The 15,313-nt window shown below is 44.9% G+C and overlaps 1 protein-coding gene across 2 annotated transcripts in view; it reads left to right on the top strand.

The window, feature by feature from the left end:
* RCAN2 (regulator of calcineurin 2) overlaps positions 1-14,567 on the top strand; it is a 281,009-nt gene extending 266,442 nt beyond the window's left edge. For both annotated transcript variants that reach the window (XM_027523980.1, XM_027523981.1), the window contains one exon: positions 11,984-14,567. In XM_027523980.1, coding sequence (XP_027379781.1) covers positions 11,984-12,144 — 161 coding nt within the window. In that variant the 3' untranslated portion in view covers positions 12,145-14,567. The remainder of the gene's footprint in view (positions 1-11,983) is intronic.
* Positions 14,568-15,313: the final 746 nt, after the last annotated feature.

Genomic DNA, 15,313 nt, shown 5'->3' with positions numbered 1-15,313 from the left:
GTGGTGTCATCTGCATATCTGAGGTTACTGATATTTCTCCTGGCAATCTTGATTCCAGCTTGTGCTTCATCCAGCCTGGCATTTCGCATGATGTACTCTGCATATAAGTTAAATAAGCAGAGTGTATGTGTGTAGCAGATATACACTACTAGATATAAAACAGATAAACAGCAATGACTACTTAAAGCACAGTATTACAAGATTCTATAATCAGTATCTTGTAATAAAACCTAAAATGGAAAAGATTCTGAAACAGAATATATATATTTATACACATAAATTAATATAAATAATATATATAAATATATATAAATTAAAATTTATAATAATGTCCCTGGTGAATTTACAGAAGCCCAGAGTGTCCCTGGTGGCTCAAATGGTAACAGATCCACCTGCAATGCATGTGACCAGGGTTCAATCCCTGGGTCAGGAAGATGGGCTGGAGAAGGAAATGGCTATCCATTCCAGTATTCTTGCCTGGACAGTGGAGCCTGGCAGGCTCCAGTCCATGGGGTCGCAAAGGGTCAGACACAACTAAGCGACTAAGCACAGCAGACAGAACATCATTTATCAATGCCCTGGACAAAATAAGATGAGCTTTGTTCTGGTGGAGAATGAATTGGGTATTTTCTTTTGTTTATTTTATAATGCCTATTGTTCCTGACTCCAGAGAGAATATAGTCCTCTGTTCTTTTTGGATGCAAAACAAAACGGGAAAAACAAAACCCAGCCCAGCAAAACAGCTTATCTGCACTCATCAGCAAAATGGCAAATAGAGACGTTCCTGGCACTAGATGGGTGGTCAGTCAGAGGTGGGATGTAAAATGCCAGCCTGTTCTGCTCTCTAGGATGGTTCTGGAAGGTCAAGTTCATTGTCACTGGAAATGCCTGCAGGGAGAGATATGAAAAGTCATTGTCTGGTCCCTTTTTCCCTCCTGCTATTTTTAGCTCTTGTTAGAGAGATCAATTTTAGTTAACTGCAGAGGAGGGCTTAAAATCGTGCTCGAGTTTCAAGTACATTGGCTATATTTAGATTTTTTTTTCCAAATTCTTGTCCATCAAAACATGCTATGGTAAAGCAGTTTTGCTGGTTTGCTGCTCTGTGTACATTGTTTCTCCCCAAAGGGAAAAATAAATGTCATTAATTCATGTCACTTATAAGGAAGAAACATTTTCTATTCCAGGCTCATTGATTCTGAGGTAGAGAAAAATTCCATTTTTAAAATATAGATGAACACCTATATTTGGGGTACCAGTAGCATGACCATTATATAAGCCCCAGTTCTTGTTCAGCAATTGCTGTATTCTGATCACAGACATGGAAAGCAAATAAAACAGCCAGTCCCAGGGCTCCATTTAGTACAGTCTCTGCACGTCACCACCCCTCCATGGGAGGGATGCACATTTGTGAGCCAGGGACATGCATTCCTAATTTTCCGCCTCCTTTGGAAGAATTTTCCCTGGGGGGAAAAATATGTTAAAATGGCTTATCTTGTAAGTATATATTCCACAATTATCCTCAATCATTACTGAGTAGCAATATGAAGTACTTCCTTTTCTTATTTCACAGGTAAAACATGCATGTTATAGAAAAACAGAAAAGACACAGAACCAAGACTTGGAAGTGGGTGCACATCCATAGTTATTCCCATAGCCAGACCCCTGATCCTGGGAAAGGAGGAACAGGGTGACCACTCCCAGGCCGGGGAACCTCCTGATTCTATGGCCAAGCACAGCGAGAGCACTCTTCTCTCCCCCACGTCTGCACTTTGCTCTCATCCCTGGAGCCCAAGCCCCACCTCACAGACTCCTGGGTTTCTCTTTACCTCCCCACCTTCTCTCTGTGGCTCCTTCGGTCCCTCACCTACCCCCAGGGTTCCACTCCTTTGTCCCAACCACTGATTCAGGGCCTCCGTCTGTGGTCCTCAGGAAGTGCCTCCAGGTCCTAAATGACTCAGGAGGGAATGAAGGTAAATGGCCCCTTAATCTAGTCTTAGAGGAAAACCCAAAGAAGATAAGCAAACTTTCCTTTTTTTTAACTGAAAGATAGTTAATTTCCAGTATTAATTTCAGGAGAATAGCATAATGACTCAGTTTTTTTTATAGATTACACTCCATTAAAAGTTATTACAAAATAATGGCCATAATTCCCTGTGCGGTTCAATATATCCTCGTGTGCACGCTAAGTTGCTTCAGTCATCTCCAACCCTGTGTATCCCTGTCGACCATAGCCCGCCAGGCTCCTCTGTCCATGGGATTCTTCAGGCAAGAAAACTGGAGTAGGTTGCCATTCCCTCCTACAGGGGATCTTCCCAACCCAGGGATCGAACCTGCATCTCTTGGCAGGCTGGTTCTCTACCACTAGCACCACCTGGGAAGAACCTCAGTATATCCCGATTTCTTATATATTTTATGCATGTGGTTTGCACCTCTGATTCCCCTACCCCTAGATTGCGCCGCCTTCCTTCTCCCCACTGGAAACCACTGGTTTGTTCCCAGTATCAGTGAGTCAGTTTCTGTTTTGCTACACATTGTAAATGTATTTATTGCTTTATACATTCGTTTTTTCTTTACGATTCCACATATAAATGATATCATATAGTATTTGTCTTTGACATTTTACTAAGCATAATATTGTCTCTGCCATTGCTCTAAATGGCAGAATTGTTCTATTTTATGGCTGAGTAATATTCATATATATATATGTATATACATAGCAGCTGCATCTTTTTTATCTGTTGATGGGCATTTGGGTTGCTTCCGCATCTTGTCTACTGTAAATAATGCTGTGTGAACACTGGGGGTTCGTGTGTCTTTTTGAACTAGTGTTTTTATTTTTTCTCAATAAATATCCAGGAGTGGAATTGCTGGATCTTATAATAGTCCTATTTTTAGTTTTTTAAGGATCCTCCAAACTTCCACTGTTTTCCATAGTGGATGCACCAATAATGAACAAAGATTCCCTTTTCTTCACATCCTCACCAACATTTGTTATTTGCAAGACCTTTTGATGATAGCCATTTTAGTGTGAGGCAAACTTTCTTTTACTGAAATGGAGCACCTCTGAGACCAAAACCATGGAATCGTTCCCCCTCTCTACCCTCACTTCCCTCTCCCTCCCTTCACCCCTCCTCCGTCTTAGCAAAGACCACTTCTGTTCTCCTACCTTGAGAAGAGGCAGGTCTGAGGGTGGGAGTGGGTAAGGGAAAAGACCTCACATCTCTCATGTCAATATCTTTTCTTGCTGCTGCTAAGTCGCTTCAGTCGTGTCCAACTCTGTATGACCCTGTAGACGGCAGCCCACCAGGCTCCCCCGTCCCTGGGATCCTCCAGGCAAGAACACTGGAGTGGGTTGCCATTTCCTGCTCCAATGCATGAAAGTGAAAAGTGAAAGTGAAGTCATTCAGTCAAGTCCGACTCTTAGCGACCCCATGGACTGCAGCCCACCAGGCTCCTCCGCCCATGGGACTTTCCAGACACGAGTACTGGAGTGGGTTGCCATTGCCTTCTTTTCCTAACATGCACTTATTCCAGACCTGTTGAGGCAGGGAGATCCATGTGCAGCCCTGATGTCTCTTCTATGCCCTTCTGAACTCATCCCTAAACATCACAGGCAATGTCATGCTTTGCCATTCAGTGGACCTCCATTGGAGTCCTACCTCCACCACTTATGTGGGGACCTGGAGCAATTTGCTTCCCCCTCTGCACCTCTCTTTTTTTAATAAATGGTGATAATTTGACAAATTGCAAGCACATCATGCACATGGAATAAGTCGTACTTGAAAAGGATGTAGCCCAGTGCCTGATACGTAGACACTATCAAATTCATGGTGGATGCCATGGTCATTCTTCTCTGAGCAGTATTGTTTAGCAGGGCGTCCTCAGAGATTTCTGGTTTCCTCCGCCTGTGCGTGAATTAAGGTATGTACAACACTTGAAACAGAGTCTACCGGGCAGGAAGAACCAGTTGCGTGTCCTTGCTGGTGGTGGTGGCTGTTCACATGCACTTGTTCTCGGGACTGCCAGTGAAATACTGGACTTGGTCTATGCTTTGCCTTATACCCTCTGCCCCCAGGCTGAGGGCATTCTTTGACCAAAGCTGCTAGAGATCGAATTGCTCTCCGGTGATTAGTCCTGCCCGGGTCTGCCTACAGCAGTGTTCTCCCAAACTTAAGTATGAGCCCATGGAACCAGAAAGGAATCCAAAAAAATTTCTGCATAGGACTTCTCTCTCTGAAATTTCTCCTCCCTAGATTATTTTTTTTTAAAGCCCAAATCCCTCTTTCCACTTCTACTTAGAAAAGTGTTTCTTCACTCTCAGACTGATCTCTTGAAGAGATGACTAGCAAATAGCTGTAATTTGATTTGATTTTGTTTTGGCTATATCCCAGAGCTGTCGGATCTCAGTTTCCCGACTTGGGTTAGAACCTTTGCAACCTGGGCAGTGAAAAGGGTGAATTCTCACCGCTAGATCACCAGGGAATTCCCACAGCTGTGAGTTTTTAAAGTTTCAGTAAATCCCTCTGCCCTGGGTCGTGTCCTCTTTGATTTTGTCAAAACTTCCCTAGTGGATCTGTGGTTAAGAGTCTGAACTTCCACTGCAGGGGGTGCGAGTTTCATCCCTGGTTGAGGAACTAAGATCCTGCATGCCTCGTGGCACAGCCAAAAAAAGACAAAACGTAGTATGTAGCTGTCAGTCAGGCTCCAACACGAAAAGAGGCATTTTCCTTGCTTTAGGATGATAGTTAAACCTCAGGATGTGAGTTTGAATCCAGCCTCCACCTTTTATTAGCTGTGTGACTTTGAGCAACTTTCTTAACCTCTCTGTGTCTTGGCTTCCTCAACCATAAAATCAAATTGTTGCAATCATCAAATGAGATAATCCATGTGAATCTACATATCCAGCCCTGGACATAGTATACGCTTAGTGTGTGTTACCTGCTTACTGTCACTTGACTTTCAAGCCATATCTCAGTCTACTGAAATGTAAGTGCCTAAGCTCCTAGCTCAGTGTTTCTCAATGTGATATTTTGGAACAGACAGTCCTACACATTGAGTAAACATTTACTCACATTTACTACACAAATGTGTAGAAAACTACACATTTAGCATCTTTGGGCCTCACCTATTAAATGCCAGTATCCACACTCTACCCAGGCCCTATAACAGTCAAAAAAGAAAAATCCCCTTCACATTTCCAGACACTTCTGAGAGTGTGGCATACTTGATTGAGAAGCACACTATTTGCACCATGGTAGTATTTATCAGTGAAAGTCTCTCAGTCATGTCTGACTCTTTGCAACCCCATGGACTATAGCCAGCCAGGCTCTTCTGTCCATGGAATTCTCCAGACTCCTGGACTGGGTAGCCATTCCTAACCACTGGATCACCAGAGAGTCCCCTGGGTTTCACTATTAAGGAGCCCTCCATGACTGTCACTCAGCTCAGCCACCTTCTCAGCTTTAGCCTTTCATCAGAAACGAAGCTGGCATTATTTGTCTCATCTCCCTTATTTCTTATCTAACCCTCAGTGAGTTGTGAAGCAAACAGGGAAGAAGCAGGTGCCAGTTATTCGTCTAGACTGAATTTTAAGAATGGATGATGGCTTATCAAGGGGAATGCCAAGAGCATTTGCAGCGGGACCCTTGGACGCACAGCTAGGCTGTGCTGGGTGCTCAGTGGCACACTGCAGCCTGGATTAAAAGCTATTCATATTTGATTAAGAAGAAAACAGAAAATTCCAGGAGTAAAATCATTTCAGGCGTAAAATCATTCCAGGCTTGCTCAGGCTGAAGAGACACTGCAAGCCCTCACCCCCTAATATTTTATTAATTGTAAATTTGGGACTAAAAATAACTGCATGTACTGGGCATACATGCAGTTATTTTTAGTCCCATACAGTTTCTTTGTATTCTGTAGCTGGAGGAGAGGTATGTCCAGGTGCAAGCATGGCAGTCCTACAGCCAATGGGCCCAGGTCCCAGGCCTGTCTCAGCTGGAGCGGGGCCAGGCACCTCTACCTCCACAGTTGACCAGGGAGGGATGATCCAGGGCTTGTGGGCCTCCCCTCCCTGCCACATGCTATCAAGTCCCAACCTAACACTTGAAAGGAAGGGTAATCCAAATGTGAACCCTTTCAAACACATTTCAAATCATGCTGTACCCTTCCCTCAATCTCTGTGTTCAACCCCTCAACAGGCAGCCTGTGAAAAGTCCATTTTATTTATCCCATAGGTCAGGATAGGACCATGCCTGCTACTTCCTCTTGAAAAAAAAATTTTTTTACAATAAAAAAATTATTAGGGGATGAGGGCTTGCAGTGTCTCTTCAGCCTGTCTGACTCTTTGCGGCCCCATGGACTGTGGCCCACCAGGCTCCTCTGTCCATGGGAATTTCCAGGCAAGAATGCTGGAGTAGATTCCCATTTCCAATCCACTTCCAATCCAGGGGATCTTCCTGACTCAGGGATCGAACCCACATCTCTTGTGTCTCCTGCATTGACAGGCAGATTCTTTACCACTGTACCACCTGGGAATCTCAAAGTTACCATAAGACATGAAAATTAACTCAGTCTATAATTTATAGCCCTTTTATTTTTATAATGTATTAAGTGTTGTCTTCAAAGAAGACTCACCAGCAAGGAAGCCCTACCTAGAATAACTAGCAACTGGCAAAAAACAAAAGAGACAAGATACAGAAGGAATAAGTAGTCCAACTTTAGCTAGAGAACAAATATTCACTAAAAACATGAGTTGCCATAAAAGAATATTAAGTTAAAACTAAGCTCTGTTTCAGTAGTTTTTTGTAGAATCTGAAAACAGTAGAATCGTGAGAGGCAGAACTGGAGAGGAGTTATGAGCACCTTCCTTGAAGTCAGGCAGACCTGACCTTGAACCTGACTTTGCCATTCATAACCTGCGTGATCTCAGTGTCCTCCCATATCATTGAGACCTTATGAAACCTCCGTTACAGACCTGTTGTAATTAAATACCCAATTTGTGTGAAGTCCTGAGACCTGCGATCTGGCATTCACGAAGGGCTCAGTGAGTAGCTGCTGCTGTGTTTCGGGCAGATGGCAAGTGTCTGCGACACCTCCTGTGTCCTGGCACTGAGAACACACAGAAAATAGGACAAATACCTGCCCTATTCCAATAGTTTTCAGCTTAGCTGAAAAAATTAAAACTTAGCTACATCTGTTTTCAGCAATGCCCAAGCCCATGACAGTTCCGAAGACCTGGATGAGAATTTAACGTGTGACCACGTGCCAAAGGATTTTGCATTTGCTTGCTGGTAATTCACAGAGTATGAATTTCACAGGGGCGGAAGGTAGAAAACTCTGATCTGTGCCTTTTCTGTGAGCTTCTGGCCCTGGCTTTCCACCCATGGGGAAAGGACACTTTGAATACAGACTAGAAGAGATAAGGGTGTGAAGGGCAAGCCTTGGCTTGTCCTTGAAAAGACATGCTGGTCTGCTTGGCGATCCCATGGGTCCCTTGTCACCTCCTGAACCCCGTGGGTCCCCAAGTAGGGTGACGGCACTGACATAAGCTTTTGTGGTAGAATAATTAGCTGAAGCCCAAAGGGAGAAAAAGGCCCAAAACAGAACAATTCAATCCAGCAAGACCAAAGCTATGTCTTTTTATGCTGTGGACTCTCAGCAGCTGTTGGGCTTTGCTGGATTTTGATAGTAAGAAAGTTTCCAAAAATAGAACAGAGAAATGTCAGCGTTAATGGGGTCACAGCAGTGAAACATCTCTACTGCCAAGCATTCTGACTTTGTTAACTCAACGTGAAGTTGCCCTGCACAGGGTGTCTGCTTCTGCCTGATCCCCATCCCGAGTGTGGCCCCAGCATATTGAGCCCAAGAAGTAAGCATTTCCTTTTGAATGGATAAATGCATTGCAACTAGAGGTGTCTCTAAGGGAATGTTCTTTATCCAAGCCAGGGCAAAGAAAGGGTTTCATCAGTACTTTCATTATGTATATTTTACTACTATTTTTCTTTTTTTTTTGTCTGAAAGCTAGCTTTTTTTCCAACAGATGAGGCAAGGGGCAGCGTCTGGTCAGTCCCCTGGCCGGGGTCCCTGCTGTCACCACCTCACCCCCTGGTCCCATGGTCTCCATCTGCCATGGCAGATCATTTTTTTGTCATCTATTCATAGAGGATGAAAGGCTTCCACCCATTCATCCTTGTATCCACCCAACAGGGCAAGGGATGAGACCACAGCAGCCACTAGTATCTCTGTGAAAGGCACTGCTTCTCTAAATGTGAGATCGTTGGAGAAATCCTGTGTAGAAAAACAAGAACCACCTCATCTGATTGCTGAGAAATTATGTCTTTCTCTGTCTCTTGTCTGAAGCTGTCTCTCATTCAGATTTGCAAAGTGTCCTGGTGCAGGGGGGTGTCAGGATAAAATGGTAGAAACCCTGGGAACGCTGACCTTCATCCCTGTCCACAGGATTTTGCTGTTCTCCCAGAAACAAAGATGAGACGCCAAAGATGAATGGGTGCTGGTGGCTGGGAGGGGCTGCAGAGCTGAGCTGGGATGACTTCTTCTCCCTTCTGCACCCTCAGCATCCCTCGCTCTGTTACCCTCTCCCCTCACTGTTATCATTTTCCAACAAAAAATTAGGATGCAGAATGGAAGAAGGGAGGGGGAAGCTATTTGCACACCAGCATCCTCACAGGGCCGCAGCCCCCTGCCTGTCACACCAAACCATATAGGAATGGCTCCTGACCCGCTGAAACACAGAGAAGCACCCGGGGGTGCTGGGTACCAAAGTGGATGCCGCTGCACCCAAGTTGCAGGTCTGCATCCTCATGCTGGTTAACTCTGTTTCCAGCAAACAACCCAGTAGACTGTCAGGTGTTTGAAAACCGCTATTCAAAGGAGCCACCACCCAGGTCTGCCCACCTGTCACCCAGAGCCTCTCCTGCAGCTCTCAGGGGGAGCTGGCTGCACTGAGCTTCCACTCCTTTAAAGCAGTGCCTCCTTAGCAACTTCTGCGGTGGTTCTTCTCCCCTGGGATTTTGATAAAAATGACAAGCTGTTAAAAGAGGATGGAACAAAAACAATTAAATGATCTGTGAGCAGCATCAGTGTGTAGAGCACAGCTACAAGTACATGTAGAATACTAACTTTACTGTCGATTACAGGGATGTTAGCAGACTGTCCATCCCTGTTCTCCAGTGGGGGAGCAAAGCCTCGCAGGAGTAACCCACACAGATATCTCCTTCTAGTTCTGTTCCTGTCCCCTGTTTTTGTCACTCTCCTCTCCTGAATCTAAACTGGCCCCATCATCTCCCTGTATCAGAGATGTCAACCTCATTGATGCAACTCTTTCTGCCTACAGTTTCACCCAATCGTGACTCTGAGTTATGAGTCTTTATGAGCTGTATTTCTGTGGCTTGGGCTAGTTCTCACCCACTTAGCTGCTTGCCAAGTTCCAGGGAAGTGCCAGAAGTGTCGCACTTCATTTTTGTGAAATGCCCGGTGCCTTTACCTAGGATGTCGGTGGGCAGGGGAGTCCAATTAAGACTTCTCTGAATCTTATCAGAGAGGGAACGCTCTTAGCAGGGTCTGGCTGTATTCATTCGCTAGGGCTGCTATAACTGGACCACAAACCAAGCGGCTTACACAAGAGCAGTGTGTTGCCTCAGGTTCTAGTGGGTAGGAGTCTGAGATCAAGGTGTCGACGGGGCCACGCTCCCTCTGAAGGTGCTGGAGAAGGATCTGGTCAGGCTTCTCCTGTAGCTTCTCGTCATTCCACAGATGACAGCAACACAACTCCGGTCTTCACAAGGAGTTCTCCTTGGATGAGGCAGGCATCCTAACTTCCCCGTTTTATATGAACACCGGTCATTTTGAAGTAGGGCCCACCTTCATGGCCTCATTTTAACTTAGTCGTCAGCAAAGACTCTATTTCCCAATAAGATCGCAGTTGGGGGCTAGGACTGCAGCATCTTTGGAGGGGTGGGACACAGTTGAACCCATCCAGCAGCTGACTCTGAACACTTACATCGTTCCCAGCATCACCCTGATGCTTGTGGCATTATCAGCGCTGCTCGTTCCCTAATGTCAGCACAAAATTTAAAACTATGCCTTGTAAGCATTTGCTGTTTTCACCATCGATGCTCACCAAGGTGTGCACAGAAGCACGGACGTGCTACCCTTCTGGCCGTCCACAAGGGCACTGTCCACTGCAGACCGAGGCTGACAGGCCAGATACCTGGATTGGGCGGTGTCTGGCTTTGATCCTAGAGGGAGGGTGGGACTTTGGAAACTGGGTGCTGCTGCTGCTAAGTCGCTTCAGTTGTGTCGGACTCTGTGTGACCCCAGAGACGGCAACCCACCAGGCTCCCCTGTCCCTGGGATTCTCCAGGCAAGAACACTGGAGTGGGTTGCCATTTCCTTCTCCAATGCATGAAAGTGAAAAGGGAAAGTGAAGTCGTTCTGTCGTGCCTGACTCTTAGCGAACCCATGGACTGCAGCCTACCAGGCTCCTCCGTCCATGGGGTTTTCCAGGCAAGAGTACTGGAGTGGGTTGCCATTGCCTTCTCTGGAAACTGGGTGAGACTATAGCAAATAAAGGGCTTCCCAGGTGGCGCTAGTGGTAAAGAACCTGCCTGCCAATGCAGGGGATGCAAGAGGCACGGGTTCGATTCCTGGGTTGGGAAGATCCCCTGGAGAAGGGAATGGGAATCCACTCCAGTATTCTTGCTTGGAGAATCCCATGAAAGAGGAGCCTGGAGGACTACAGTCCATAGGGTAGCAAAGAGTTGGACATGAATGAAGCAACTTAGCATGCATGCATAGCAAATAAAAGTAGCTGGTTGGATGGGTATAAAAACATGGCTGTCATGACTGATGGGAGATGATGCAGTCTTTTGTCCTAGAGTCTAAGAAATGATGACTTGATCCAGTGATATCTGGAGAGCCACTGACCCGGTGGGTGTCTGGGAGACATTGCTTCTAGGTGTTTCCTGTTCGTGAAGGATGGGAAAGGAAGGATAGGATGTCGGAAGAAGATTCAGAAAAGTGTGTCAGCAGTTAAGCTGAGAAGTTAAGAGCATGCAGATTGAGAAGGTCCTCTGTGCCTGTCCCCTTCTGGACGCCTTCTGCTTGTCTTTAGACCCAGGTCAGCTGTCGCCTGCATGGGGAAGCCTTTCAGAGTTCCTTGCGCCTCGCAACTTGGTGCCCTTGGCTTGTATGGCCACCCTGGCACTTCCCATTGCATTTTGTGCCGCTTTGTCTCCACACGCCATCACTGCACCGTGCTCTTGTGAAAGACGCCAATGGTTTTGACCATGTCTTGTGATTAGCAATGGGTCAGACCATGGGAGATGCTCACTAGATACTTCCTGAAAGGAAACAGATACAGACAGGAAGTAGTCGGCTGCTAGTGAAGTGATTACAAGAGGAGCCAGTCAAAAATAGACCGATAGACTCTTGGAACAGGAGGGGCCTTGACTATCATCTAATAACCCCATTACCCAGTAAGCATGGCAAATCCAAGATGAGTGGGGATCCTACCTTACTCCAGCCTGGGGCAGCTCTTACCATAGGAAATTGTCCAGAAGGAGGAGAACTTGGAGAACCTTCTCTGAAAGATGAAGGAGTGAAGTGATGGGTTCAAGGTTAGCTGTTAGCAGCCATGCTGGGAAATAGAAGAGAAATGGGTAACTTACAGCCGGGCCCACTGAGTCATCGCCCCAACCCTTCAGACTGTTGTTATTACCATTTTGAAGTTTACAGCTGTGGAGGCTGAGGCTTAGAGAGGTGAGGGGGCCTGCCCGGGGCTGTATAGGTGACAGAAGGTAGGCTTGAGATGGAGACAGATCCATCTCATTCCACTTTCTGACACCATCTCACAGCATCTCTAGAGATATGTTAAAATGCCCCCTCGCTTCCTAAACAAACTTCACCAAATAACCGGTTTAGAATTCCCTCCCGCCTTCTCACCCCCGTTCCCCTTGCTTTTCAGGAGAGAAGTATGAGCTGCACGCAGGGACCGAATCCACCCCCAGTGTCGTCGTGCACGTGTGCGACAGTGACATCGAGGAGGAAGAGGATCCAAAGACATCCCCGAAGCCAAAAATCATCCAGACCCGACGTCCCGGCCCGCCGCCCTCCGTGTCCAACTGAGCTCACCACTCCGCCTCCAAGAAAATATCTGTCTACTCTTTACCATGCTTCTTTTTTTTTTTCCTCCCTGTTGTTTGTTTGTCGAAAAAAAAAATAATTGCCTTTAAATCCCTGGGTGTTTGGTTGTTTGAAATTCCTTCGTTGTAATCAAGCCTCTCGGACAAAAGGGCTAGGAAAAGGTGATAAGTTTCCTGATCATATCATACCCACAGAGTATAATCCATTATTTAGGAGGTTCTAGGGGGAAAAAAAAAAGTAGTATTTTCTTATTAAATGGTCAGCACAGCCTATATACCTTCATGCTCTCATGTGGATCCAAGCCGGAGACATCAGTGACAAATAGCTCCTGTGTTGTTTGTGAACCGTTCCAGTCCCAGTCCTGACGTGTGTGCGTTGTTTTTTCTTCCTGGCCCCTTAAGTAGGACCATAAATAAACTTGACTTTGATTGCATGAGATTTCCCTATCTGGTCTCCCCAGTCCTCTGCATCCCAACATTCCCAGGACATGCATGATCACCAGCATTTATTTTTGTGATTTGAGGATATACTATAAGTCACCAATTGTCAGCATCCAGTCATGTCCTATCTAGGTTAGCAAAATTATCAGCATCCTCCAGCTTAACAAGTCTGGGTAAATGTCACTCTTTGGAGTCAAAGACTTCATAGCTCTGTGAAAATTCCTGAAGGAAAAACTGAGCTTGGCCCCAAAGATAACCCTCAGTAGATTTTGAACATGATTCCCTTGTCAATCTTTCCCAACCTCCTTGGGGAGGCTTGTCCAGGGTAACAGAGACCGATTTCAGACAAACCTATTTATTACAAAAATTCTCATGGTGTCTGAACGATTGTTTTTTTTTTTTTTTTTTCCTTCTCTTTGTATATTTGTACAAATGTTTCTGCTGTGCTTTTAAAAATCTGGATGTTTTTTATTTAGCGATTCTTCAGCCATTAGCTGCTTTAAAACATATGTGCATTGCTTATGAATGCATTCATATACTAATACAGGTAATCTGATAATATTACACTCTATTATGTATAACGCTGAATTTTGAAAGGGCACAAAACTTCTCTTGCCAATATATAAACAGTTAGCCAACATCTTTGCTATCAAGACCAGTTGTTTTTAAATAAAGTGAAGAAGCAAGTGTCGGCTGCAGGCAGTTAGAATACAGCTAAATCAACGTAGCAACTGCTGAGCATGTTCAAAAGGAAAGATGGATCCAGAAACGTGTGTGCAGGTCCTACTCATGCAATGCTCATATTGCTCAAAAACCTATTTGTTTTTGTTACATGTGATTTTTCTATTTCTCTAGCCCAAAGTGCATTACAGAAGATACACCTATAGAACCATTACCTTCTGCTCAATGTGCCAGGCCTCATCTACTCCTGTACGTTCAGTGACTTTCTTTAGATGCAAATGTCAATTACAACGGAGTGGGGAAATGCTGTCATTACCCAAGCCTCAGAAAAACACACGAGAACAATAACACAGCCACCTGATGGAAGGATTGTTGTGGTTTTTGACTAAGGTGTATGTTAGTTTCATTAGAAACTGAAAACATTAGACTGATTACTCAGAAATAAAAGTCCGTTTTACTGTGAATATAGCAATATAGTACTGGACACAGTACAGGTGAAACTGAGGACAGCGCTGCTTGTAAAATCCTGAGTTTCCATAAGAAAAACGAAGGCTCCTTTGAAAAATAAAATCTGAGGAGTATATAATAAGCAAATGCTTTGACTTTCCTTTGCTGTGGAGGTTTTTGGTTTTTCATGGACAAATAAAAAGAGTAGACCTAATAGTGGAGAATGCTGCCCTCTAGTGGAGCGAGCTGAGAACTACAGGCGTCAGCCATTTTTATGCTGACTCTTCTCAATCGTTTGTGGGTTCTTTGACTTTTTAAACAACTCAGAATTTTCAGAAAAAGGCAGATTCTAGAGAAATCCGGATGAGAGAAACTATTTGGAAATGACTTTTCAGTGTTTCAAAACAGTTCCATCAGACGTTTCCAACCAAATTTAGTCAAAGTTGAAATGACAATTGTGTGTCATCAAAAAATAAAAACTCAGTGGAGTGTATGACCCAGGTGGTTAGTCTTGGCCACACTTACTGCAAAATGTCGATGTTAATCTATCTCAGATCAAGTAATTCTCTCATGAGATTGGGTTTGGGGAGGTGGAGAGAGGTACATATCCCAGGAGATGGGGAGGAAACAGACAAGACTTCCCTCCAAGCATCGTGAAAGTCAGAATTGCCTCAGTATCCCCCTGACCCACAGGATGCAAGCCTCTTCAGCACTATTTTAAGTTTGAAAAGTTTAACTGTGGAGGGGGAGGGGGAGATTCCCACCAACTGAATCATTTGTGCACGTGTATAGCTCAAAGAGCTTAGATTTCAAATATAACTGGTGAATGACTCTGTCCATGTAGTGTAATTTCTGTGTTGTCTGCCTGAATTGGATCTATCTGATGGTTATTGTGGAAGAGGGAGACTCAGTCTATAGTCTTCCCAAGACGTTATCAAGAGATGAAATGAACTCAGCTCTTCCTGAAAGGGAGCAGGGAGGGGGCGAGGGGATAGGGGAGTGGGCAGAGCTGGTTGGCAACATGGCATGAAGGAAGAGGAATTTGAAGGGGTGGGTTGGGCTCTGATAAGGGGTCTGGGAGACACCCCTGTTTATTGTCATAGTTCAGCCAGCTTGATCCTAAGTGTACACAGACTCTTTTAACATAATCCCCACTCTACTCTTTTCTTTAAAATGCTGTCATAGACCTGAAAGTGAAAGTCACACAGTCATGTCGACTCTTTGCGACTCCATGGACTATACATAGGATTTTCCATAGAATTCTCCAGGCCAGAATACTGGAGTGGGTAGTCTTTCCCTTCTCCAAGGGGTCTTCCCAACCCAGGGATCAAACCCAGGCCTCCCACATTGCAGTCAGATTCTTTACCTGCTGACCCACCAGGGGAGCCAGTAATAGACCTGAAGCAGGCAAAAATATACCACATGGAACACACCAAGCACTATCATAAAATAAAATACGGGCACATCTCCTTTATGAGGATTAAAATCATCTGTTTATCAAATTATACCATTAAGAGAGTGAAAAGGAAAGCCTCAGAGTGGGGGAAGATAATTGTATTAATATTACCTATAATTGTTAAATA

Source organism: Bos indicus x Bos taurus, chromosome 23, assembly GCF_003369695.1.
Source record: "Bos indicus x Bos taurus breed Angus x Brahman F1 hybrid chromosome 23, Bos_hybrid_MaternalHap_v2.0, whole genome shotgun sequence".
NCBI lineage: Eukaryota > Metazoa > Chordata > Mammalia > Artiodactyla > Bovidae > Bos > Bos indicus x Bos taurus.
This window is presented reverse-complemented; position numbering and strand designations above follow the sequence as displayed.